At 62.1% G+C, this 25,510-nt stretch overlaps 1 protein-coding gene across 5 annotated transcripts in view; it reads left to right on the top strand.

Annotated features, from left to right (window-relative positions):
• FUBP3 (far upstream element binding protein 3) overlaps window positions 1-23,846 on the top strand; it is a 37,098-nt gene extending 13,252 nt beyond the window's left edge. For 2 of the 5 annotated variants that reach the window (XM_056108926.1, XM_056108929.1), the window contains exons 3-19: window positions 5,895-5,925; window positions 8,442-8,491; window positions 8,793-8,864; window positions 9,884-9,941; window positions 11,493-11,655; window positions 12,203-12,301; window positions 13,469-13,570; window positions 14,656-14,758; window positions 16,546-16,646; window positions 17,892-18,033; window positions 20,178-20,338; window positions 20,666-20,736; window positions 20,834-20,914; window positions 20,999-21,075; window positions 21,737-21,808; window positions 22,167-22,294; window positions 22,572-23,846. In XM_056108926.1, the coding sequence (XP_055964901.1) occupies window positions 5,895-5,925; window positions 8,442-8,491; window positions 8,793-8,864; window positions 9,884-9,941; window positions 11,493-11,655; window positions 12,203-12,301; window positions 13,469-13,570; window positions 14,656-14,758; window positions 16,546-16,646; window positions 17,892-18,033; window positions 20,178-20,338; window positions 20,666-20,736; window positions 20,834-20,914; window positions 20,999-21,075; window positions 21,737-21,808; window positions 22,167-22,294; window positions 22,572-22,580 (1,520 nt within the window). In that variant the 3' untranslated portion in view covers window positions 22,581-23,846. Of the gene's footprint in view, window positions 1-5,891; window positions 5,926-8,441; window positions 8,492-8,792; window positions 8,865-9,883; window positions 9,942-11,492; window positions 11,656-12,202; window positions 12,302-13,468; window positions 13,571-14,655; window positions 14,759-16,545; window positions 16,647-17,891; window positions 18,034-20,177; window positions 20,339-20,665; window positions 20,737-20,833; window positions 20,915-20,998; window positions 21,076-21,736; window positions 21,809-22,166; window positions 22,295-22,571 lie in introns of all 5 variants that reach the window. The other 3 variants (XM_056108925.1, XM_056108927.1, XM_056108928.1) reach the window with 3 other exon arrangements.
• Window positions 23,847-25,510: the final 1,664 nt, after the last annotated feature.

Here is a 25,510-nt window from a genome sequence, read left to right as displayed (position 1 = left end):
GCAGCTGGGCCGGGCCTGAGGCGGCACGACTGTGCGGGTCACCCCAAATGCCTGCTGTTCCAAACAGAGAAGGAATCGGTGTGATGCCGTTGCTTTCTCGGCCCCCGGCATTCAGCGTTCGCGCGGGTGGTGGTTTGGAAGTGTGAAACTTTGTAGAGTTTGACAGGCGCAACGTTCATTTATAGTAAGTTCTTTTTAAAATCCTGTTTTGCGTTTCTGATTTCCTGGCCCTCGCCTGGAGGTGCTGGGGGATGGTGCATGCCGGGGCTCAATCACACACCATGTACACTCACTCTTCGGTCCCCTTCTGACCCTGTTCTTGTCCACTTCTGAAAACTATGGTGTAGGATCCCTCGCAGGAAATCTGTCCCAGGACCTTGGGAATACAAGTGGGCAGAGGTACCTGCTGGCCCCTGGGTGGCAGGGCCTCTGCGTCTGTCCGGGTGCCCCCGTCAGCCGGCCCGGCTTCTGTGCCCACAACGCTGGGCTGGATACGAGGTGCTGCTGCAGGCATCACTCTGGTGCCTGGGAAAAATGTGTCCCCAAGTGATGGCCTGTCCTTTGCTCGTAGCCTGAAAGTCCATGGCAGAGTGCGGCATTTCCCTCGGTCCTCTATGCACCCCGTTCGGAAGCACAAGCGAGGCGGTGGGTGCGTGGGGGGACCGGCCAGTTTCACAGCACGTACCTGGGTGTCCTTGGGGAGCCCATCCACCCCCCTGCAGTGGCCATTGGGGCTTCCTTTCGGGAGAAGTGTGACTTCTTGCATGTCAGCGTTTGGGGGACTCAGCTTTCGCTCTGAGTCTGGGAACCTGGAGGTGGGGCCTGTGGTGCCCTCTGACCCTGGGCCCCTGCTCCTGCCCAGCCCCCTTAGGACCCAGCTCTGAGGCTCCTCCCCGTGCTGCCCTGGCCCAGAGTAGGTCTGTGCAGCTGTTCTTGGGCGGGGGCCAGAGGCTCCCTCAGATGTTGGCTATCTGACCTGGCTCCCATTCTCGGGTGGCATGAGTTCCTGAGCCTCCCAGGAGCTGTGGCAGGGGCGGGGGGCTGGGTGGCCAGGGTCTGTTTACGAATGCTTCTTCCCAGCGTCCTTTCGGGGCACTGCGGTTTGCCGGTCAGCTTTGTTTTTTGGGTTTTTTTTTTTTTTTTTTTTTTTTTTTTTTTTTGCTTTTTGGGTCATACCCGGCAATGCAAACGGGTTACTCCTGGCTTTGCACTCAGGAATTACTCCTGGCGGTGCTCAGGGGACCCTATGGGATGCTGGGAATCAAACCCGGGTCAGCCACGTGCAAGGCAAACGCCCTACCTGCTATACTATCACTCTAGCCCCTGTCACTCAACTTTGAGTGAATGGGAGGGTGGGGGCCCTCAGGTGCTGTGTGCCCTCCTGTGCTCTGCCTGCAGATCCCAGCTGCACCTCCTTCTCGGCCCCGTCCAGATCTTGTTCCCTCACTGGGGCCTGTAGCGGCGTCCCCTCTCCCCGCAGCCCTGCCTGCCTTGCTCGCTCACTGGCCCCATATGGAGGCTGGGCCCTGGCTGCTCTCCGCTTCCTGAGGCATGTTCCTGCCCCAGCCCCCCATGGGCATCCAGGCTGGACACTGCTGGACGCTCCAGGCCCGCACAGTGGCCGCCCACCCCATTCTCCCTCAGCCCCTTTCTCCCCTTCCAGCTCCCATTCCCCGTCTTCCCCCCTTGGCGCACACCCCGCACTCTGCTCCAGTGGCCAGCGAGGCTCTTCCAGCACCTCCCAGCACCGCTGTCTGGCCCTCCCCTCCCCCTGCCCCCAGGGCTACATCCTGCCCCTCCCCTCCTTCCTGCTCCCAGGCCCTGCGTGTCTGCAGGTGGAGGCGGCCACAGTCATCAGAATCAGGGTGGAGGAAGCGCTGCCTGGTGGACAGCACTGCCCCTCGAAGGCCAAAGGGATGGCGCAAGGGCTGGAATGCCGCCCAGCCAGATGCAGCCACTTCCACTGACCCCGGTCCACTCCGGCAGTGCCAAGGGTGGCCCAGAAGTGCAAAAGACCACCCAGGAGCCCTCAGCACTCGCCCTAGAGACTAGGGGCCTGTCCCAGTGTTGGCAAGAGGCCCCCTGTAGAGGGCTGCTCCTCTGGGGGGACACACCCCGAGTTCTGGTCCTTTCCTGCTTCGGCTCTGCTTCTGGTGGCCAAGGATCAGAGAGGGCCAGCGCCTGCCAGGGCAGCGTTTCTGTGTGGGAACGAGGATGCTGAGCCTTTGTGGGTCGGGGCACGGCTGAGCATGGGCTGGGGGACTCGGTGGGTGTGGGTCGACTCGGAGCAGCCCTGTTCCAGCCCTTCCCTGCGATGGAGAGAGCCCGGTCTGCGCGGGGACTCGCCCCTGCCCTAGCCCGGCCCGCCCCGCACCGCATGGCTGGCAGGTCCCCTCTGGGGCCAGGCAGGATGGGCTCTGCCCCCCCTCTGTCCCTTGGACGTCTGATCTGGCTGGCATGTGCAACCTTGGCCCAACCAAGCCGTGAGCTCACTGGGGCTTGTGATCGTCACTGAGTTCGAGGGTTCCATGGGGTGGGGGTGGGGGGTAGGAGCCCCTGAGGAGCTTTGCGAAAGCATCTCTGTGGTGGGAGTGAACAGAACTTCGCCCCGGCACCTGCCTGCCCAGAGCTGCAGACCAAAATCCCATGGCGTGCCCAGCCACAGACTGTCCTCAGCGGTGAAAGGACCAAACTTCCACCCGTGAGCACCCCAGGGCCTCTTGAGGCCAGCCCAATCCCCAAAGCTCATGGCCACTGCAGCCCTGTAGGGGAAGGCACGAGAAAGTGCCATGGGCACCCTCACCCCCACCCCGGCCCCACAGGCTGGACCCTGGCCCGAGCCGGTTGCTGCCTGGTCTGTCTCACTCTGCTGGCCGAGTGGCAGGACTGGCCTCCTAGGGGGCTTTGGGGCACCATACAGCATCTCCCGGCTTTAGGCGCTGGTATGAGGGATGCTCTGAGCTCCGCCAGAACTCGTTCATACACTGCGTTCAAGTGCGGGAGACTGGCAGGAGCCGACACACACCCCTCATCCTCTGATGCCTGCGCGTCGCAGCTGCTTTTCAGAGCTTGAGCTCTTTTCCCTGTTGCTTGGACTCCGGGGGGGGGGGGGGGGTGCGGTTAGCCCTGGCCTCCTCCCCAACCCTGCCCGTGCTGAGCACCTGCCGTCCCACCACGTCCCCTCCACTTCTTTCTGTTTTGCTAAACATCAGTCCATTTGGGGGGGGGGGGGGGGCACACCTGGCCATGCTCAGGGCTGACTCCTGGCTCTGCTCAGGGATCCCTCCTGGCCAGGCTGGGGACCCTCTAAGGTGTCAGGGACCAACCTCAGGCCAGTCGTGTGCAGTGCAAGTGCTTTACCTGCTGTGCGGTGGGTCTGAGGCCCTGGCCTGAGTAAGACACGCGGCCCCTCAGCTCATCCCCCCACCTCGTTTCACTCCGGCGTCGCTGGGTTAGTCCTTGGGCCTGCACTGGACATGGGGAGGGTCATACCCGGGGCTCCTGCTGGCCGCCCCAGAAAGGCCCCTTGTGGGGGTTGAACTCCCTCTCACCTGGGGCAGGCCTGGTCTCCGGCCCCCCTCTGCTGCCCACCCGCGGCCCTCGGACTTTGTGCCTTGCTCAGCGTTCTGCAGCCCGGAACACTGGGAGCCTTTGTGCTGTCCTGGGGCTCAGAGAAGCTTTTTAAAAACTCTGCAGATTGCCGAAATCCCCGCCCTGCCGCGTGGCTGTCCCGCTGGCCGTAGCCGGGCTGGCAGGGACCTGGGTTCGTCCAGGGCTCGGCAGGTGCTTCTCAGACCTGTGGGCGCAGGTCAGCTCTGCCCTTTGTCTGGCCACCACTGAGCCCTGCAGCTGCAGCTGCATGCATTCTGAGCGGCCGGGGCCCCTGTCTCTCGCTGCAGCGTGTGACCTTGGACACGGTGACAGGTAGTTGGTGAGCTTCTTGGGGGAGGGGGTGAAGACTTTTCCTCATAGTTGTGGGGCTGACGCCCTCCTGAGACCCGCAGAGTGTGGCTTCTGCAGCCAAATGCTGGCGACAAGCAGCTTGTCCCCTGACCTGTGGCTTCGGGTTCATGGGGCCAGGCAGGCGCTGTGTGCGGAGCCTCATCCGGGTGTGAGTGTCTGCGCCTGCCTTCGCCTGGAGCTGTAGCGTGCCTTGGGGCCAGGTGCAGCCTGGGCCACCAGTAGGCGCCACTGAGGGCAAGTGGATCGGATTTTAGTTAGCGTTTTTCACTTCACGGTAAAATGACGGTAGTTAGCGTCCAATTGGACCTGAAAGGTGTTTGCCGCTGGCCGCCCTCCCAGGCCCTTCGCGTGAGGGCCCGGACACCCGCTCTGGGTTGGCACTGCCTCAGCCCAGCACCCCTTCTCCGCTGCCCTTGGCTTTCACAGGCGCCAAACCAGGCTGTTGTCAGAGGGACAGAGCCCTCAGTGCTGCCTTTAGCCTTGGCTCAGGACTGGCACAGGGAGGGCGGCAGGGACACTGCTGTCCAGGGCTGCCAGTGTGCGGCCGGCCCAGACTTCCTGCGGCCTGTGCTCATCTGTACCCGGCTGCCCTTGCCTGGTTTCTGGGGCTGCCCAGACCGTTCATCTCTGGCCTCTCCCCGCTCAGGCCCAGGCCCACAGTCTTCTCACCCCGCCACTCGTGTTTCCTGTCTGCAGTGACAGCATCAGCCCGAGCGGGCAGTGACAGGGGAGGTCACATCCCCCACACCTGGGGGGAGTTTGGGGGCCTGTGCTGCTGATGGCCACGCTCTGCTGGGGCCCTGTGCGTGCTCACAGTCCTGGCTTTTGGTCCTGGACTCCTGCCCCAGTGCTCACACATCCAGACTTTTGGTCCTGGATTCTCGCTCCAGTGTTCACACACCCGGGCTCGCACACCTGGTGTAGCGCCTCTCGGTCCAGGCTGCATGAACACAAAGGGACCATTTCAGGCGGTCGTGCACGCGAGCGTCTTCTTTCAAGACGGGCAACGTGGCGGCAGTGTTGGGCTGCAGGCGCTCCCTGGCTATCGATCAGATGCGCCGCGATGCCGCCGAAACCTGCTATCTGCGCCGCTGCCTCCCAGGCACCATCTGCCTTCCACGTTCGGTCGCGGGTTGAGTTGGAGTGGAAGAGAGTCACCAGGTCGGCGGGGCCCTCGCCCCGCACCTCCCCGAGGCCCTTGGCTCTTCCCACATCAGGCCTTTCTCTGCTCCTCCGCGCTTTCCAGAAGAGAAGCACCAGAGAAGCACCGCGGCCCGTTCTTGCTGCTGGCTGGGGAAGGAGCCGGTCACTGGGAGAGGGACTGGGAGCCAGAGTGGTTTGGTGGCAGTGCCACAGCAGTTGGGTGGCGCCCGCCGGTCGCCCCTCAAAATGCTCGTCCCCAGCGCCCCTGCTATTACTGCCTGCTCCCGAGGGGGGCCTGGGGGCTGCAGGTTTGAACCCCGGGTGGCAGATAGGGAGGGGAGGGGCAGGGGGCTGGCAAGGACATATGTGCCGGGAGCCGCAGCTGCGGGAGCAGCCCTGCACAAAGCTGCTGAGACCTGCTCATTTGTTTGAGAAAGAGAGAGGGAGCCTCGCTCGCTCAAAGCCCTTGCAGGCTGGGCAGGGAGGGGGCGGGAGGGGTGCGGGCAGCGGGATTTCCTCCCAGGGCCTCTCAGCGTGCGGACACACGGATCAATTTCTTATCCTGTGTTCAGCTGGACAGTGGGCCGGCGCCGGCCGCTCGCGCGCGCCGTCCCCTCCTGCTTCGTATCACATAACGCATTCATCTCAGCCACTGAGCCTAAATTGCCGTTCGCCTGCCTTCCGCCTGCCTTTCTTCCCGGCCCCGGGAAGGACTCTTGTGAGGATGAAGTTAGTTTATCCGTGCTAATGCTTTGATTTTTCTTTTCTCTTTCTCTTTGCCACAGTAGGTAACCAGTTAGGGGCCTTGGTACATCAAAGGTAAGCAGTGGGTTATGTTTTATTATTTATTGATCATTTCTAATTGTTTATTGATCCACCATCTGTACGAGAGCGCTCGAAAGTCAGAGGTGGGAGGTGTGAAGAGCCGTGGGCGAGAGAGATCTCGGAGACGCGAGTGTCTGTTGCCCCTTTTCCAAGGCGGCCAGAGCTCAGCTCGGGGCTGGACGGTGCCCAGCCTGGGCCTGGAAACCTGCCCCGTGCCCAGACTCTCACAGCTGCCCGCTGCCCCCCTGTGCAGAGGGGGTCACCTCCCGCCCGGCTCCAGGGGCCTCCTGGCCTGCCGTGAAGCCTGGTCTCCCACCTGCAAGCAGGCTGACCCAGTAGGACGTGAGGGGATGTCCCAAAGAACCTTGATAAATCTGCCTCAGTTTCCCCTCCCTGCATTTCCTTAAGTAATGAGGATTTAGCACCCCAATGACCTGAGTTTATTTGTTGTGGTTTTCTGGCTCTGCTCATGAGTACTTCCTGGTGGGGCTTGGGCGGGGGGGAGGGGGGGCGGGGAGAGAGACTGTGTGTGTGTGGAGGGGTGCTGGCCTGGTTCTCTCCCAGACACCCCCTATGACCCCCTGAGCATAGGCAGGGGTGGGATTTCCCCCTAACCCCCCCCCCCAAAAAAAAAATAGAAGCTTCTGGGCACTGCTCTCTTGCTGGAGAGGCAAGAGGCCTGTCTGTGGCAGCCCGGACCCACCCTGTAGCCGAGAAGCAGTCAAGTGTGAGGCAGTTCATGTGTGAGGTGGCCAAGACTTTGCTGTTATTTTTTTTTTATTTGGGCTTTTGGGGTCACACCCGGCGATGCTCAGGGCTTACTCCTGGCTCTGGACTCAGGAATCACTCCTGGAAGTGCTCGGGGGACCATTTGGGATGCTGGGAATTGAACTCGGGTCGGCTGAGTACAAGACAAACGCCCTCCCCGCTGGCCTCTCACTCTGGCCCAGCCGTTTCCTGTTTACTGAGTTAGACCACACTCGAGGCCACGCTTGTCTCTAACGCTCTCCTGCATTGCCCTGGCTCTGCTGCCTCTGTCCACACAGGCCTCGGCCTGCGCTGGGGTGGAGAGCTGCCCTGATTGGGGGGGTGTGGCTGTCCTTCTAGCAGGTTCCCCAGAACAGGCTCCCAAGGAGGTGGTGTCCACATGCAGGCGCCCTGCACTGGCGTCTGAGAACGGGCTGCAGCCACCTCAGAGGGCGAGACCCCACCCCGTGCACCCCCTGAGGGCTGTTCGGCTCACCCTGCCCCCTCGGGACAGCTGACCCCCCTCAACAGAGGGTCCCCAGTGCTCGCCTTTGGCGGCGGAGGAGCGCATGGCAGGGGGGACACTTGCTTCCCACGTGGCCATGCCTGGCGGTGCTCAGGGCTGACTCCTGGCTCTGTGCTCAGGGATCAGCCCTGGAGGGCTCGGCGAACCATATGGGGTGTCGGGGGTTGAACCCTGGTCAGCTGCCTGCAGGACAAGTGCCCTCCATGTTGTCCCTCCGGCCCCTTGCGCCCACTTGGAATCCTTGGCACCGCCCTCCCCTGCACAGTGCCGGGCGTGGCCCCAGAGCAAACCAGAAAAGCTGATTTATTTTAGGGGAGGAGTGATTTGCTTTGAGCTTTGTCCTAAGGTAAATAAACACTTCGGATGTAATTGCTTCCTAGGGTGTTGGGAAGAGGGGGCTGTGAGGCCCACAGCACACTAGCCAGGCTGGTGGAAAAGGCCCGAGAGCCCAGGCCCAGAAGGGGGCCCGTGGGCTGGGGCGCTTGTGCCAGCCGGTCTCCGGCAGCCGACGGGTGGCCAGTGAGGGCGGACGGAATTGCATTTGCTAGAGGCTCCCGCAGAGGGAGGGAACGCTCGGCTCTGTCCTGGGCAGCAGTGGCCAGGCCTCGGCTGGACACTGGCCCCCTTTGGAGCATCTCTGCTTCAGAGCCAAGATGCGAGGAGAGAGTGTGGAGAGCAGTCAGGCCGAGGGAGGGGCGGGGGCTGGGTGGGTGGACGCCGCGATCAAACCCACACAACTCCCAGACCCCCCGAGGCTGCGTGTCCCGGAGCTGATGGTCCATTCGCCAGAGAGGACATCAGGGGGCTGGTCATTATTCTGTCGGAGTCGTCTGGGGACAGGGTCTGAGGGAGGAGACGAAGGGCAGTGGGAGACCAGCAGGACAGGATGGCGCTGACCCTTCAGCACCCCGAGGGGGTAGGGGTCTGTGGGTGCTCCCGCCTTCCCCTGGACATGGGGTGTTTTCACGGTCATCCTTCAGCCCGGGCACGGGGGTCTGTGGAGCGGCCACAGGATTCTGTTTTGCTTTTTTCTTTCCTTTTTATTTGGGGGGGGGTTCACACCCCGCGATGCTCAGGTCTTCCTCCTGGCTCTGTGCTCAGGAATCACTCCTGGGGGACCATACAGATAACTGAGCCCAGGTCGGCTGCATGTGAGGCAAACACCCACGGTCCTATCGCCCGGCGGGATTCTCTACCTTGCGTTTCTCCCCACACACACAGTGTTCTTTGTTTTCAGGGCAGTAATCACAGAAGAATTCAAAGTACCTGATAAAATGGTTGGCTTTAGTAAGTACCCCACCTCCTCCCCCGCTCCCCGCCTGCCCCGTGCATGGCCTCTCTCTGCAAGTCCCCCGTGTGGAACGCTTTGCACGCCGGCCTCACTAGCGCCCCCATCAGGGGAGGTGTCTTCGGGCAGAGGGGGCTACAGCGCCGGGTGGGCCGCACACCCCCTCACCCCCAAACCCTGAAACGCTTTGAGCCCAGAGTGCACCGCACCTGTGAATGCGTGCATGTGCCCCTCCCCGGGGCGGGGGAGGGGGAGCAGGTGGGTGTGGAAGTCGCCCTGACCCCCTTCACTGTGTTTCAGTTATTGGCAGGGGAGGTGAGCAGATCTCACGGATTCAAGCAGAATCTGGTTGCAAAATTCAGATAGCTTCAGGTAAGTGACCACCCCGCCCCCAACCTGCAGGTCCCGGGTGCCGGAGGACAGTGGGGGCCGGGCCGCTCCTCCACGCAGTCGCTTTGCTTGTTGCTCAGGAGTTGGCGCCTTGGGGCCGGGAGGATCGTGCCGTGGGGAGGGCACTTGCCTTGCACGTGGCCAGCCGGGGATCCCCGGCACCACTTTCGATCCCCCCGAGCCTGCCGGGAGTTAGCCCTGAGCACAGCCGGGTGTGGCTGGAACTGACAGGAGCAGAGAGGTGAGGCCTTGGGTCAGGACCAAGCCCTGGGCTCCCAGGGGACCCTGCAGGAGGCCCGGGGCCCCGCCCTCTGCACCCCCGCTCTCGAGGCCCCTCTGTTTTCTGCACCAGAATGTCACAGCAGACACGTGGCGCCCGGAGGAGTCCTGGGGCCCTGGGACTCCTGATGGCGTCTGCCCGCCCCCAGCCCTGCGTGGAGAGAGACCCACAAGGGGTCAGCCCGCAGCCGTTCCCGGCCGGGGCCGTGGGAGACGAGAGTTGACGGGAGATGGTGTATTTTGTTGTGGTTTTATTTTTATCATCCTGTTCGAGGCTGCCCCCCTCCGTGAGTGGAGGAGGGTCTTTGGTGGAGAAAGACATGGAGAAAGGCCACTCTAGTGTCCTTTCCCGCGTCTCGAACACAGTAACTACTGGTGCCTCTTTCTCTTTGTGTTACCCGCCCTCCCCCCCAGCATAAGAAACTTTTTAAGGAGCAAAATCAGCATCACACATGTTGCAGAGAACGATTTCCCCCTGGTCTCTGGGGAGCCAGTGGCCTGCGGACAATCCTGCCGTGCACTCAGTTGGGTGACCCCATACTCAGGGTTCGCTCGGACCTGGGCCCAGCGGGACTGTGTCTGCTGTGGGCACCTGGGCTTCCGAGTCTCTCCTCGAGCGGAAACGAGTCTTTTTTTGTGGGAGCCTGGGGCCTCCGCAGGCCGGCGTGGACGCCCCCGAGGCCGCACGCCAACACCCGTCGTCTTCTTGGTTCTTCTTATAGAGAGTTCTGGGATTCCAGAGAGGCCCTGTGTACTTACCGGAACCCCAGAAAGTATTGAGTAAGTTTCCTTTATTTACTTTTCCCTTTCTCTCTTCCTCCTCCTTCCCCAGATGGGGAGCACCGGAAGGGCCTGTGCCCAGGAGCTCTGCAAGCAGTGCTGAGGCCGACAGGGAGGCCGGTGCCTACGGATCTCCGGCCCCGGCCCTGGGTCAGCAGTTTTTTCAAACCTGTGGCACCTGGCCCCACCCGGGGGTGCCTCGGAGCCGCCGTCTCCTGTTACCGGCCAGGGCACTAACCAGCCTGCTCTGGGCAGCCAGCGCCGGGGGACTGGCGGGCACCCTGAGCTGCTCCTGGCCCGGAGCTCAGCCCTTTGCGCTTCTGAGGTCTGTGGGCCACACAGCCCTTTCCCGACTGTCACTCTTCTCCAAGGCCCAATGCCTGGAACAGAAGGCACCTCGGCTTTTGGGGGGCGCCTGGCAACAGTCGCTTGGCTCCCCGCAGGGCCTGCGCCCCCAGGCAGGTCCCGGCTCCTGGGCAAGGTCTGGCCGTGTCACCCGGAACTTGCAGACCTGCCGGGTCATGCTGTTTCCTCGTTTCCATTTTTCGGGGCATCTTGAGGCGTTTGCTCTTGTTCTGCCACAACACTGCGGCCAGCGACGCCAAGTAGCCCCCGCAGCAGGTGCACGCTCCGGGCAGGCGGGGGGTCCAGCCGGGCCCGACCTTTCCTTCCCAAGGCTGGTCATCTCAAAGGCAAGCAGAGAGTGGCCAGGACCGAGGGGATGCTGGGCCCGTGCAGACCCGGCTTCCTGCCCGTCTCCTCTTCCTTCTTCCGCTCCTAACCCTTCCTGCTTCCCGTTCTACCAGGGAGTCAGACCAACGGGCTGCGGGCTTGAGGGCTCTCCGTGAGCTGTAGTGTGCTGGCCTGGGGCCTGGCCACACCTGCTCAGGGGGCTGAACAAACTGCAGGGAGCGGCAGGAGAGATTCTGGTGCAGAAAAGGGACATGGCCCCTGGCAGGTGACAGCACTAGGCTGGGGGCTGCCTCCACTGCACCCCGCACACAGACCCAGGCGACCCCAGCTCCGGCCTCGTCCAGTCTAACCAACTAAAACCTGAGATGCGGGAGCCGGGAGATCTGACATGTGAAACAGAGCAGGTGCACTGGGCTGCGGAACTGCACCGCCTCGGCCCGGCCTGGCTCGGCCCTACAGACCTGGCTGAGAAGTCAGGCGGCGAAAAGTCAGGCAGCGGCCAGCGTGGCCACCGAGGTGGCCTGTGGGGTCGGGGTGCACACGGGGCTCGCTTGCTTCCTGTCTCTGTCTGTCTTCTCTCCCCGCCCTCACTGTGCTGGAGCTGGTGGGTGTGGCCTGCAGGACTGGATCCCGTGCCCGCGGGTCGGAGGTGGCCCCAGGCCCGACGGTGCCCTCCTCCAGGTTCCGTCCATGTGGGGGCGCCACTGCGGGGCGTGCGGCGTTTCACTTCCAGCCGGCCATGGAGGATGGCAGAGGCCTCGGGGCCAGGGCCGGCGCTGGCTGGCGGCGCCCCAGTGTCCCCGCGGGGTCTGGCATCCCCCTGACGCCGCGTCTCTTGCTTCTCTTCCCCCTCTCAAGACAAGCCAAGCGGCTCTTGGGACAGATCGTGGAGCGCTGCCGCAACGGGCCCGGCTTCCACAGCGACGTGGACGCCGGCAGCACGGTCCAGGAGCTTCTCATCCCCGCGTCCAAAGTGGGCCTGGTCATCGGCAAAGGAGGGGAGACGATAAAGCAGCTGCAGGTGTGTGAGCCCGCCCGCGTGCGTCTGCGTTGCTCTGCGGCGAGCCAGCGGCACCCCTCTTGGTGGGGGGTATGCTTAGGCCGGAGTCGGGGACACTCCAGGGGCCCGTGCCAGTCAGTGCCTGTCTCCTGCACTGGCCCCTGCCTGCTGCCCAGTTACTCCAGAGATTGACTGCGGGCAGGGTGACCTCTCGGGGGGCTCACCCATGCGCCTGGAATTGCTCCACGCCAGGGCCTGGGTGCTCCTCCGAAGCATCCCCTTCACCTGGAATGCGGGGTAGATGCTCCCGTGCTCCCCTCTGGCATGGGAGTCGGGTGCTTCCCTCTCCTTGCTGTGCTCCTCTCTGAGCAGAGATTGTGGCACCAGTGCCCGACCAGGTGCAGACCATGGATGAGTCAGCGCTGACCCCCTGGTGCCCCCGGACCAAGAGGGGGCCCAGGGAAGCGCGTTCCGGCTTCGGCCCACCTGTGTGCGCTGTGGGGGAGGGGCCACACAACCCTGCACAGCTTGTGCCTCGCTGCTGAGGCCCATGTGCCTGTGCCCACAGGAGCGGACGGGAGTGAAAATGGTCATGATCCAGGACGGCCCGTTGCCCACGGGAGCAGACAAGCCGCTTCGCATCACCGGAGACCCGTTCAAGGTCCAGGTAGGGCGCCCGGGGCTGGTCTGCAGGCCTCGCCTGGCCGGCATTTATGGGACCGTCACAAATGGTGGGCCTGGGCCAGGCATCGTCCCCCTGTCCCCTCTGGGCCTTTGGTGGGAGCGGGAGGTGCTTCCCTCACATGCAGCCGACCAAGCACTTGACACCCCTTAGGGTCCCCCAAGCCCTTCAGGAGTTAGCCCTGAGCATCACTGGGTGCGGCTCCCTCCAAAATGTCCATTAAAAGTGAAAAAGAGGGGCTGGAGCAATAGTACAGTGGGTAGGGCATTTGCCTTGCATGCAACCGACCCGGGTTCGATTCCCAGCATCTCATATGATCCCTTATCACCGCCAGGAGTAATTCCTGAGGGCAGAGCCAGGAGTAACAAGTATGACCCGAAAAGCAAAAGGAGTAGAAAAGAAAAGAAATGATGGAGCCAGGCAGCTGGCTTAGCGGTAGAGCCCGTACTTGGCCCAACCACGGCCCTGGGTTCGCGTGATCCTTGGCACCGCAGTGGGAGAGAAGGAAAGTGACCCCAGGGGTGCGGCTCGGTGACAGGGTGCGCCTTTCCCTCAGACCAAGGGGTTGCTGCTGGTGTCAGGCCACCTGGTAACCGGCAGGGCCCTGGGGGGGTCAGAGGGTCGGCCCCGAGGCCCGCTCCTGGGAGGAGGTGATGAGGGGCTCTGGCTGGCAGTTGACAGTGCTGGGCCCTCGCCCGCCCCTCTCTAGGTCCCAAACGCTCTTGTCTCTGCCATCCAGCTGCACTGCCTGCCGTTCCTTGCTCCAGGGGGTCTCTCCCATCTCTGAGGAAACACTCCCCAGCGCTCCTCCGTATTGTAGCTGCACACACGTTGAGATGCCGCTGGCTGTGTCAGGTCCCACCAGTAAAAAGAGTTTCTAAGATGGGAGTGAGGGTCGGTGGCTCAGTGGCCTCTTTTCTTCAGCTGTAGGCAGCAAGACTGCCCGTCACGCCTCCCATGGGCCTGGGGCTCTCCCTCACGTGGCCCCGGCATCAAGGCTGAGCAGAGAGTGTCTGGGCGTCGTCCCCCCGGCCCCTCTCAGTCTAGTCCGGGCATCGTCTCCCTGTCCTCTCTGGGCCCAGGCCAGGCGTCATCCCTCTGCTGTCTCGAGTCTGTTCCGGCGTTTGTTCCATAACAACCTTCTGTTCGCAGCAAGCGCGGGAGATGGTGTTAGAGATCATCCGGGAGAAGGACCAGGCCGACTTCCGAGGCGTGCGCGACTTCAGCTCCCGGATGGGCACGGGCAGCATAGAGGTACGGCCGCATGCCACCGGTCTCATCTCCAGCGCTGCCTCAGGGCTCCCCATGAGGCCCGCTGGCCAGGCAGACCCCGTCCAGGTTTACTCGGTGATCTGGGCGGCAGCTGCTGGCCTCAAGCTCGGAAGCCTCTGGAAGGAGGTAGAATGGGCTGGAGCCTGGGGCCTGGGCTGGAGCGAGAGCTGAAGAGTTGAGCCTGCCCGACCCCCGGGGCCACGCGGCTTCTGAAGCGGGTGTTGGCAGACGCCGCGGCCTGTCCTTCCCGTCTGTCTGAAGGACAAGAGGGGGCTGTGGGCGCTCGCAGGAGAGCGGGCCCACCAGTGCCATAGGAAGATAGGACCCCAGGGGGCAGGGAGAGGCCGGGGCACAGCTGGCAGCGGGTATAGCGCTGAGCTCACTCAGTGCCACTGAAGTGTATTTACCAAGGACTGAGACGAAGGGGGGCGCTGAGCAACAGCACAGCGGGGAGAGCTTCTGCCTTGCAGGCGCCAACCCAGGGTCAGTCCCCGGCATCCCATAACGTCCCCCGAGCACCACCAGGAGTGATTCCTGAGCACAGAGCCAGGGGCAAGCCCTGAGCGTCGCTGGGTGTGACCCAAAAAAGCAGAGGAAAATTAAAAGGAAGGCTGGTCCTGGAGAGAGTGTCCAGAGGTGAGGCACTGGCTTGTGCCAGGGTTCGAATCCCAGCACCTTTTATGATCCCCTGAGCACCGCTGGGTGTGTGCCCCAAAAACAACTTTCTGACGGGCTCTCGGTCTGGAATATGGCACCGTTAGGATCGCTTCCCGAGCTGTTTGGTCACACCCGAGGTTTATCGAATGTCCTTTATAGTATTACAGTCGTTTAACCACTATCAGAATCGGGGTGGATAAGCCATCAATAAATCATTTTTCCTAATAGGAAAAACTATACTTCCTCTCTGAAGTGTGTGATTCCTGAGAATAAACACGTGAGAGCGTCTTAATGTGTGCATAAGAAAATGTGCGTGTGACATGCATGTAGCGCGTGTGTGCGTGTCCCCTGGGTCTCCCGGAACTCAGGCGGGTGTGCGCGGTTCTCTGAGGGGACGTCTCTCTGCTCAGGTGTCAGTGCCCAGGTTTGCTGTTGGGATCGTCATCGGAAGAAATGGGGAAATGATCAAGAAGATCCAGAACGACGCGGGAGTAAGGATCCAGTTCAAGCCAGGTTGGTCCCCGGCCGCTCTCAGGCCTTAGGCCTCGGCCCAGCCGGCCACCCGCCTCCCTTTGCGCGGCCAACAGCATCAGGACAACCAACATGGCACTTTTAGTTTCCATTATTTTGAATTTTTGTTAACAAATCTCTGGTGCCAGTGGGGTGACTGAGTGGCCAAAGCAAGCTCCAGCCCCGCAGCCGCACCCCGCACCCCTCCTTGCTGAGGGTGGCCCCCGGCACCTCCTGGGGCCCCTTAGTTGGCTGAGTGTCACCCAGAGTGGCCCAGATCCATAGAGCAATTCTGGGAGCCTCCCACCCCCCCCCCAAAAAAAAAAAACCACTGCCTGCTACTTCAGCTTAAGACTAAAGATGCTCCAGGACCATGTGGCTGGGCGGGAGCTGTCCAGTGGCGGGCGGCAGGGGGACACTGACCTCGTACACGGCCAACCTGGGTTCCATCCCCAGCCCCCCACAGGGCCCCCCAGCTCTCTGCCAGGAGTAGCCCTGAGCTCAGAGCCAGGGACCACACTGAGCACTGTTGGGAGTGGCTCCAAAAGAGAACGAAGATGCCGTCACGGGGCAGTGAAGACCCAGAGGAAGCGCCTTGGTACAGCGGGGGCTTTTCTTTCTTTATTTCTTTTCGGGTCACACCCAGAGATGCTCAGGGGTCACTCCTGGCTCTGCACTCAGGGATCACTCCTGGCGGTGTTCAGGGGACCCTAATGGGATGCCGGGAATCGAACCCGGGTTCGCCGCATGCAAGGCAAACGCCCTACCCGCTGGACTGTTGCTCTAGCCCCCAATGGGTGCTTTTCTTCCTGAGGAACCCAACCCTCTGGACTTCAGCCGCGGCAAAAGCAAACCTGTCGACCATTCAAAGGGACAGATTGGCTGAGTAGAACCAGGGTGACCCCTATTTTTGTTTATGGGGGCGGGGCACACCCGGCAGCGATGCTCAGGGGTTCCTCCTGGCTCTGCACGCAGGAATTATTTGTGGTGGTGCTCAGGGGACTATATGGGTTGCCGGGGGTTGAACCCGGGTTGTCCACATTCAAAGCGCCCTCCCTGCTGGACTGTCGTTCCAGCCCCTGTTTATTCAAGTAAAGTCAGAGCCAGGGGGATGTAGAAAGGGCTGGAATTCATGCTTTGCATGCAGCACCCCAGCTGCCGTCCTCAGCACCTTATGGCATCTGCACCCACACACCCAGCCAATGCCAGCTCTCGTGCAAACACTCAAAGATGCATCCCGAGAGACAGCCCGGCAGCAGGCACTTGCCGGCGTGTGGCCGTTCCATTTTGACCCCCAGCATCGCTTCCCTTCCCCAGCCTTGCTTCTCTGGTGCTGGTTTCTGAGGACACGCCACCTCCTCAGAAGCACATGGAGCTTGCCCGGTATTCTCCAACAACAAACCAAGCGTACCTCGTACCCCGAGCCAAGGAGTGAGCCCGCGCTGCTGGGTGTGACCTGACCCCTTAACAAAGCCACTTTAGTATGAAGCAGATTCCCGAGGATTCCACGGCTTCCCTAGATTGGCGGAGGGTTATTTCATGTCGTCCTCTCTTCCTCCTCTCAAGCTGGACGGCTATGCCGGTTCGAACCGAGCACCGTGCCGGAGCCCAATGCTTCCTGGCCTCTCCCCGCCCACTCTGTCGCATCCTTTCTCATGGCCGGCGCTGCCAGAGCAGCGGGTGTGGCGTGGCCGTGCCAGTCCCTCCTGGCCCCGTCAGGGCTGTGGCTCGCACCCCGGCCTGGCCTGTCTTCCTCCTGAAGTTCCCCTCACCCCCTTCTCGTTCCGCAGATGACGGGATCAGTCCGGAGAGGGCTGCCCAGGTCATGGGCCCCCCCGACCGGTGTCAGCACGCGGCGCACGTCATCAGCGAGCTCATCCTTACAGCTCAGGTGGGTCGAGCCCTGGCCCTGGGGACGGGGCCCGGTGCTCTGGCCACCTCTGTCCAGAGTCCAGCGCTCGTGCCGCCCGTACCCACACCCGCCGGTTTTCTGTTCAGACTCCGGCTAAACACCGTGTGGGTCGCCGAGAATCAGAATTGCACGTGTGGTCCCCCTGCTCATAGCTGCAGCGCGTCCTGCTCGGGGACCCCCGGTGGAGGACTCAGACCCGAGGCTGTTGGGGGACCCCAGGTGGAGGGCTCAGAATGGGGGGCTGCTGCCAGAAGCCAGAGGCGACACTGAGCCCAGGCTGCCACCTGTCTCCAGACATGAGGTCTGCACCAGGAGCCTGTCATTCGCCTGGGGGTTCCTGGGGGCCCCTCACAGGTGACCCTCTAAGGAGAGCAGCCAAGGGGCCTGGTTGTTCTTCCTCCCGGGCCTTGGCAGGTGGGGCTGCGGGGACCCGGGGGGGGCCAGGTCTGCCGGGGGTCCGTGGGAGGCCGGGTCTGCCCCTTCGTGGCGGGCGCTCTGCCTCTGGCTGCCTGTGTCAGAGGGAACCCGTGAGCCGGGACACAGGGACGAGCCTCCCCCAGTGTCCAAGGCTTACCCCAAAGCGGGGGGGATGGAGTGAGAGAGGGAGAGACGGACAGACGGACAGAGTCCCAGCTTCCCAGACTGCTGTGTTTGCTTGTTACTGTCTCAGGAAGCGCTCCCATGCCCTCAGCTGTCCCCTCGCGCAGGTTTTGCTGCCCGCCCTTCTTCCCCTGCCCACCCACTTCTCCCTTCCCTGCCGCTCCCCGTTCCTCCCGGGCATCCCCTGAGGCTGACGCGGGGGCTCCGACCATGGCTGTGGTGGACCCTGGTAAGGGAACACCCCAGAGGGTGTCAGAGGCCACAGACCAAGGCCTCACTCGCTTGCACCCCTCAAGCTTTTGCGGGGGGAGGCAGGAGAGGATGACCACCCTGCCTTTAGAGTGCCCTGAGACCCCTTGCTAGGGACAGAGTCAGCGGGTCTGAGTCATTGTCCCAGGTGGTCTGGATGGAGGTAGCCAGAAGTCACCCAGTGTGGCTGCCCCACAGATTTCAGACGTGCCTGCTGGACACTGTCTGGGTGATTGCATCGGGCACTGTGCGGCAGTTGTTTGGGGGGACGGGCCAGCATCAAGCATGGCGCCGAGGACGCCTGTCCCTTCTCTGCCGGGAGAGCCGGTGGGCGCAGTGGAGATGAATCCTGATTCGTCCTGTCCTCGTTCCCAGGAGAGAGACGGCTTCGGGGGCCTGGCGGTGGCCCGGGGACGAGGCCGCAGCCGCGGGGACTGGAGCATGGGTGCGCCCGGGGGCCTGCAGGAGATCACGTACTCAGTGCCCGCCGACAAGTGCGGCCTCGTCATCGGCAAAGGTGAGCTCAGGGCCACCTTCGAGGCTCTCGCCGCTGCCGTGCTCGTCTCCCCTGGTTCCAGGGCACTTCAGCACTGCAGCCTGGCAGGGCAGGCAGGTGCCCACAGCGGGGGAGGTGTTAGGGGGGTGGGGTGAATCCTTCTGTGAGCTCAGGCGATTAAGGGCCGTGTAGCTGAGCCGGCTTGTGGCTGCAGGGTGGTGTGGCCTATTTGCGGGAGCAGGAAGGGAGGTGCCTGCCGCAGCCTGTCCACACTGCTGTGCCGAGCAGGCGGGGGTGAGGGCCTCTGCACAAGGCCTGTCCACATTGCTGTGAGCCAGGCGGGTGCGAGTGAGGGCCTCTGCGCCCGGCGTGGGGCCCTTGGCAGATCTGGGCTCCCCTCGTCCACAGACGGCCGGGCCGCAGCCTCACGCTCCAAAATTTCCTCCCAGTTCATGTCTGAGGCCCTCGGGACAGTGTGGGCCCATTTGAGCCCCGTTGCTGCCGGCATCTCCCCACCTATTCCCGCTGTCTGGCACCAGGGGCCACCCAACCCTGTTCAGACTCGGGCACCAACCCAGCCTTGTGCGAGTTGCCCCCAGCACTTCCAGGTGTGGCCTGGAAACCCCCTTTTCTTGGAGGGGGGCTCCTGGTGGCACTCGAGGGACGCCCAACCATCCAAGGGTAACGCCCAGGTCTGCTCCATGTGAGGCAGAGGCTTCCGCCACCCGCCCATCTCTTGCTCCTGGGCAGGACAGTGGGCGTGGGCTCCCCGGCGGCCCCCCGGAGCACCTCAAAAGCCCAGGACTCTGGGGGGCTCTCGGGGGCCGGTCTGAGCCGCGTCTCCTTGGGAAAGGCGAGGCAGAGAGAGCAGCCTCACGCAGGGCCTGGATTTCCATGATAAACACGGCCATCGGGCAGATAGCCTGGCCAGCCCGCTCCTGTCAGCCGGCCTTTTAGTGGCCTTGATTAATTGCTTTACGATTTCACGTCCAGCCGGGGGGCCGCTGGTGGGCTGTCTCTGTCCCCCATCAGGTGGCAGAATGGAGCCAGCGCTGAATGAGTCTATACACAGCCCCCATGTGCCAAGCCGCTGACCTCATTCTAAAAGAAGATGAACTTCAATTAACTCCTTCCGGCCCCACACGGCCCCTGGGCCCCCGCCCCCACTCCCACCCCGCTCCCTCGACGGCCCCGAGGCTGGGAAAGGGGACGTCTGGGGTTCTCAGTCCCAGACACACGCGCCCTTTTGTGCTCCTGACTCCGGAGCAAGTGACCCCAAGCAGAGGCTGGGGGTGCAGGGAGGGGCATCGTCCTGGGCTTTAGCTTTGCTCCCCTAAAACGCCGTTGCTGGGCAGCGAGGCTGCGTGCAGGGCTCACGCCCCCAGCGGTGGTGCTGGCCACTGCTGTCCCCGCACAAGATGGGCGATGCCTAACTAAAGCCGGATCCAATTCCAGGCGGATCTCGAGTCCCAGACCCCGAGACTCGGGCTGGAGCCCGGCAGGTCCCTTCTCCGTGAAAACGGGCACCAGCTGCAGAGCCCCTAGCTGTGGGGGTGCTGGGCGGGGCCCTCACTGGGAGGAGGCCAGAGATGGGCCCTCGCCCGTGGCCTTGCCCTCCGCTGCCCACAGCCCTACCGTGCCATTCCCAGACTTGTCCTGGGGGAGACCCCAGGTCTGTAAGTTCCTGGAAATGTTTCAAAAGAAGAATCAAACCTTTGTTACCCCGTGGGGCTTTTGTTACGCAAATTTCATTAAGAGACTGGGACTGTCGCTGAGTCCGACTTTCCCCCAGTTCTCCTGACCCCTTCCTGGTCTGCCTCTGTCTGGACCCGTCCCCTAGGAGGAGGCAAGGGCTTGGGGGGGACAAGCCAGGCTGTTACAGGCTCGTGGCCATGTGACCCATGGAGGGAGATGGGGCTGGCGGGCCGCTGCAAGCCTGGTCCCCTCACTCGGTGCCTTTCCGGGCCGCTGAGCCCCCATGTGTGTAGCCACCAGGACAGTCACTTGCGGACAGTCCAGCGGGCTCCCGGACGCTTTTCTGTAGCAGTGGGGCGGAGGCTGCCCCCGCACCCAACTCACTTTCAGAACTGATGGGGTACACGCCTCTCCTGTGCGGGTGGGGGCCCTGGACCCTGCGGCCACTCACACCCGCTGCCCGCCCGCAGGCGGCGAGAACATCAAGAGCATAAACCAGCAGTCGGGGGCCCACGTGGAGCTGCAGCGGAACCCGCCCCCCAGCACTGACCCCGGCCTACGCGTCTTCACCATCCGGGGCGTGCCCCAGCAGATCGAGGTGGCCCGGCACCTCATCGACGAGAAAGTCGGGGTATGTCCCAGGGCCCCGGGGCAGGACAGCGGCCGGGGGCCTGCTGGCTTAGGGGAACGGCTGGGGCCATGATGGCCTGGCCGGGCAGCGCCCGCCGACTATGGCTTGTTTCAGATAAAGGAGGGACAGTTGATGGAGGCAGAGAGCCATAGCCTGGCCCAGCAGGCCGGTCCCCGGGGGACACGCCAGGGCAGCCCTGCTGGTGTCAGGAGCAGCTGGGGGTGCCGTGGCCCCCAGGGAGGGCAGCTAGCTGAGACTGTAGGGACCCCCGGGGGCTGGGCAGAGGAGCCAGCAGCAGCCATAAGAGCCCATGTGTGCCCACCACAGGGTGCAGGTCTTGGAGCTCCAGGCGCCTTTGGACAGAGCCCCTTCGGCCCGCCGCCCACTGCCCACCCCAGGTGAGTGGTCTCGGCCCCAGGTGCGGGCGGGTGGGCAGCCGGTGACCCCCGTGGCCCGGGAGGCCCTCACCTGGCTCGGCCCTGTGCTTCCTTCCAGCACTTTCCCGGCCCGGAGCTCAGGGTGCTTCCCCAGCCTCGCCGCCAAGGTGAACGGGAACCCGCACAGCGGCCCTGTGAGGTCAGTGTCCTCGGCGGGGGCTGCGCGGACGGGTGGGCGGAGCAGGGGCCCCCACCCCCACAGTGACCCTCTCATCCCGCACAGCGGCCCCCCGGCCTTCCTGACGCAGGGCTGGGGCAGCACCTACCAGCCGTGGCAGCCGCCCTCTCAGCAGGCCCCAAGTAAGTGCTCGAGGGCGCCCTCCCCACCCTACCCTCCCTCCAGCACCGCCTGGAGCCACCCAGTGTGGACACATGTGGACACACGCCCGGGCACCTGTGTCTGCAGGGAGGTCCTCGAGACCCCGGAGGGGGCACCGTGCCAGCCCCACCCACAGAGACCTCGCTGCAGGCCAGGGCTGGCCCTGGTCCCCGTGCCCACGGGCAGTGCCCGGCTCAGAGGACCTGCTGCCCCCTGTCCCTCAGGGTCATGCCGTTCCTCTGTTCCGGGGGTCTCTTGGCTCCCGTGACTCGCCCGTGGCGACACACCTGGGTGCAGGCCAGGGTGTTCGTCCAGCTCTGGAGGGAGGGCGTCTGCCTTGCCCGCGGCCAACCCGGATCGTTACCCCAGCCCTTCACACAGCTGGGTGTGGCCCCCAAACAGCACAAAGGTCTTGGCAGGGGTGCGGCCAGGTCCCTTGCCAGCCCCTCACCTGCCTGGGCACCAGGCCCTCCCCTAATTCGGCAGGGGCAGGGTGCTCGGCTGCCGGCCTCCTGTCCCGGAGGTCAGCTGGGCGGCCCCAAGAAGTGGAGTCCACGGCGTGGCAAGTGGAGCCCGGGCCAGGCGCTCAGGCCCCCAGCCTGGCCCGTGACACTGACCGCCTGCGCTTGTCTCTCCACACAGGCCAGCAGAGCCAGCCGCAGAGCGGCCAGCCCGACTACAGCAAGGCCTGGGAAGAGTTTTACAAAAAGCAGAGTGAGTGTCCCTCGCCCCCAGCCCCTGCCTGCCCATCCCTTCCCCCTGCTCCACCCCCACGCCCCCCCATGTTGCTTCAGGACAGGTGGAAGGTGATGGGGGGGCGCCCCGAGTTGGAAGAGGGGGTGAGGGCTTTTCTTCTGAGCTCAGTCTTTGAAGGGAGAAGAAAAGCATTGTGTGATGGTTGCCCAGGAGCCCCCACGTGCTGGCCCCATGGGGTGCGGGCCACTCGGGCGGGCCCAGGAATCCTCCCAGCCAAGGACCCCAGACCTGGGCCCGGCCCTCCAACCCCACACACAGCCACCCCCAGGGAGGCGGGACGGGGGCGGGGCCCTCAATGCGGCTCTCCGGTCCTCAGGTCACGCGGCCAGCGCGGCACCCCCGGCCAGCTCCCCGCCGGACTACAGCCTGGCCTGGGCCGAGTACTACCGGCAGCAGGTCGCCTTCTACGGGCAGAGCCTCGGGCAGGCGCAGGCCCACAGCCAGGTGGGTACCACGCCAGCCCCCTGGGCGCCCCACAGCACAGCCCCAGGAAGGGGGCGGGGTCGGACCCCCACACGTACCTGAAAAGCTGCTGTGGGCCGGGTCCCGCCCCATCGGGCCCTTGGGCCTCAGTTTCCCCGGCCGTGAAGGAAGGCGCCAGGCTTTGCCACCCCGGGCATCGGTAGTAGGGGGTGGGGTCGTGGCACCCCGCGGCCCCCGGCCAGTGGGCTCAGGCCAGCCCCTCCCAGCCCTGACCCCTCACCTGTATGTCCATCCGCAGGAGCAGTAGGGCTGCGGCCACGCCGTCTCCCCGGAACCACCGTGAACGAATCCTGTTTGTAACAGAGGTTTTTAGATTTGCAAACCTTTGGATGAAGATCCTTTGTTTTGTTCTGTGAAACACTATATTTAGATTAACAGACTTTTTCTAAAAATCTGGGAAATTAGTTACTAAAAATTGCTGGTCATCCGTCTCCTTTCCGTCCAACTGTCCGTCGTCTCCCGTCTCGGGCGCTGCCCGGCCAGCCCAGGGCAGGGACCTCCGGCACCTCTGGCCCGTTTCGTCCCTTGTGTGTCTTTTCAGTCACAGTTTGTTTTTGTTTTTTTTTTGGCAACACAGAGTGGCTTGGAAGTCTTAGGTGTTCTGTAACAAATTCTTTTTTAAAAAATTTTAAACAGTATTTAAATATTCTTAAATGTGTAAATTCATTCAATGTATTCTAATTTCTTGTACCTTGGCCGTCTGGTTTTATTGCATTTTTTTTAAAAAACTGAACTATTATGTATTGTAATTATGTGAATTCTGAATTGAGGCAGATAACTGTGTTACTGTCCGACGGGTCTGGGCGGGGGCATTTGATAGGGTTTGTATAATTTCTAGAGTTCTAAAGCGTAATATAAAAATGTGTCTGTGTTTAGATTTTTTTCATGTTTCCGTGACTGGTTGAAGTTGTGTATCTAAGACCTCCAAGCTTGTTTTAAAAACAAAACAAAACTTTTCTCTATTCTCTCAGAAGTATAAATACTGTTATTTTTAATATTAAGAAGAAATTCGATATAACTTTTAACAAACACTGTGGAACATTAAACCATATACAAATGTAGTAACTATTTTTTAATTCCAAGGTGTTTTTTGCTTTTTTTCTTTTAAATATTTTAATATTTGTCAGATTAGATGAATAAATAAATCTAGTATTAACCACAGTATGAATTAAATAATTTTGATTTAATAAAAGGGATACTATGATTTCCAATGTTTACTGTAGTATGTATCTTGTACAGATAACCTGTATTTTTAAAGAAAACGGAATTGAAGCTATTTTTTTCTTGCATTTTTAATTGACCTGAGGGACATTCCGTTTGAAATGTGCTGAAGTCACGTATTCTGTTTTTTCCTCCTGTTTTCTTTATAATGCTTGAAATGTCTAACTATTAAAAAAAAAATTCGAAAATGTTATGCATGTTGTTTTAAAAAGATGTTCTTTTTATTTGACTGACAATTCATTTTACACTCTATATAATAAAATTCCCACAAGGCATCTTGTGGGCAAAGTATTCTGTCTGGCCCATTTGTCTGTCCTTCCACCCGCTTGTCCGCTTGACCCCTCTGCCCGGCCGCCGCCTCGCAAGCCCGAGAAGGTTCTCCCTGTCGGCTTCCTGCCTCTTTCCCGTGTCTCCCCGCAGCGGCGGAGGCTGCGGGGGCTGGCGCTGGGCTGGAAGGTTCGCAGAGGTTCTCGGAGGTGGGGGGGATGTGCTTGGCCCGGAGCAGTTTCCTGGAACTGCTGAGCCGGCTGCTCCCCGTGCTCCCCACCCCCTCGGGCAGCCCACGTGCTCTCGCCCTCCCAGATTCACCGTCACCCCGGTGTCTGCAGCCCGGCCCTGTGGGCCCCCGACCTCTGCATCCTGCTCCCCCGCTCTGCTGCTGGCTGCCTGTGGAGACCCTTTTCCTCGGCCTGTGCCCGCCCCGGCACTTGCCTGGTGGAACCAAAGGGGGGTGTCCTCGGGGAGACTGAGCCCGCACTGGGTGGGGGGGGGGGGGTCCCATCCACGCCCTTCAAGGAGGGGACAGCATCTGGCATCTGCGGCTCCTTCAGGCCCAGAAAGGGTGAGCAGACGCCCATCTGCGGCCGCACGGGGCCTGTTGGGAGCCGGAAGACAGAAAGGAGATGTGGCATCTTCACCCACACCTCTAGAGAATCGAGTTTGACGTTGAGAAATTGAATCGTGAAAGGCGCTCCGGTGAGGGGGCGGGCGCTGGTGCTGGTAATGGGAGTCAGGACCGAGACTTCCTTCTAATTCATCTCCCGAGCTCCGTGCCAAAACAGCATTTGGCATGGTTCACAGGGAGCGACTGTGTGATAATGAACCCTAAGGTGTCCCTTAATTGAAGACTGAGCATTGCGGTTTGTGCCAAGAGTCATAAATGGTGCCGGCTTGCGGGAGGATGCATTTTCTTAAATGTATCGGTAAGTACAGATTAGCGCGCGTCCCCAGTGAAATGCCCATACTATAAATTATGGAAATCTCTCTCTGATGCAGCCTTTTATGGGGGCGGGGGAGGGGTGGCGTCGCAGCAGGAGCAGGGGGAGATGGGGGGAAAGTTTGCAGGCTATGAAGTTTGGCCTCATTACATGGTGCCCGCCCATCAGTCTGCCGGCCCAGCGGCTAAAGTGCTTGAAATGCACCAAGTTGAGCCCTGGCCGAGGGCCATTAAGAATCCTGCGTGGTCATCACGGAGGACTGGGGCAGGGCGGGGTGGGGCAGGGCCTGCTGAGGACTCCTCCAGCCAGGCCAGCACCGTGCAGGGCCCTGGGCATTCTCTCGGCCACCTCCCGGTCAGCAGGAGGCGCTGCGACCTGGGGGGGTGGGGGGTGTCCCCAACGCCCCCCCCAAGGCTCAGGTGGGGGCCAGCCCCCACGTTCCTTGGTCCCCCCACAGGCGGTACCGGTTTGGCAGGGACACAGAGCACTTCACCTGCTCCCCGGAATCCCAGCTTCTAGCAGTTTCTGCGCCCCGGTCCCGGTCCCCTGGGACCCAGCTGGGGTTTTGCAAATGGGCCTGATGGACTCTCAGAGATTAATGGCCAGAAAGTGAGTTGACACCCGATTCCACAGGGGCCACGTTCAATGTCGGGCAGGCCCCGCCGAGACCTAATTGGGCTCATCTTGGCCAGGGCTGGGAGCCTTGGGTGAACCCGTGGGCCCATCCCCGGCTTCTGCT

The sequence above is a fragment of the Sorex fumeus genome, unplaced genomic scaffold, assembly GCF_029834395.1.
Source record: "Sorex fumeus unplaced genomic scaffold, SorFum_2.1 ptg000233l, whole genome shotgun sequence".
Classification (NCBI taxonomy): Eukaryota; Metazoa; Chordata; class Mammalia; order Eulipotyphla; family Soricidae; genus Sorex; species Sorex fumeus.
The sequence above is the reverse complement of the archived record's forward strand: the minus strand, read 5'-3'. Positions and strand labels throughout refer to the sequence as shown.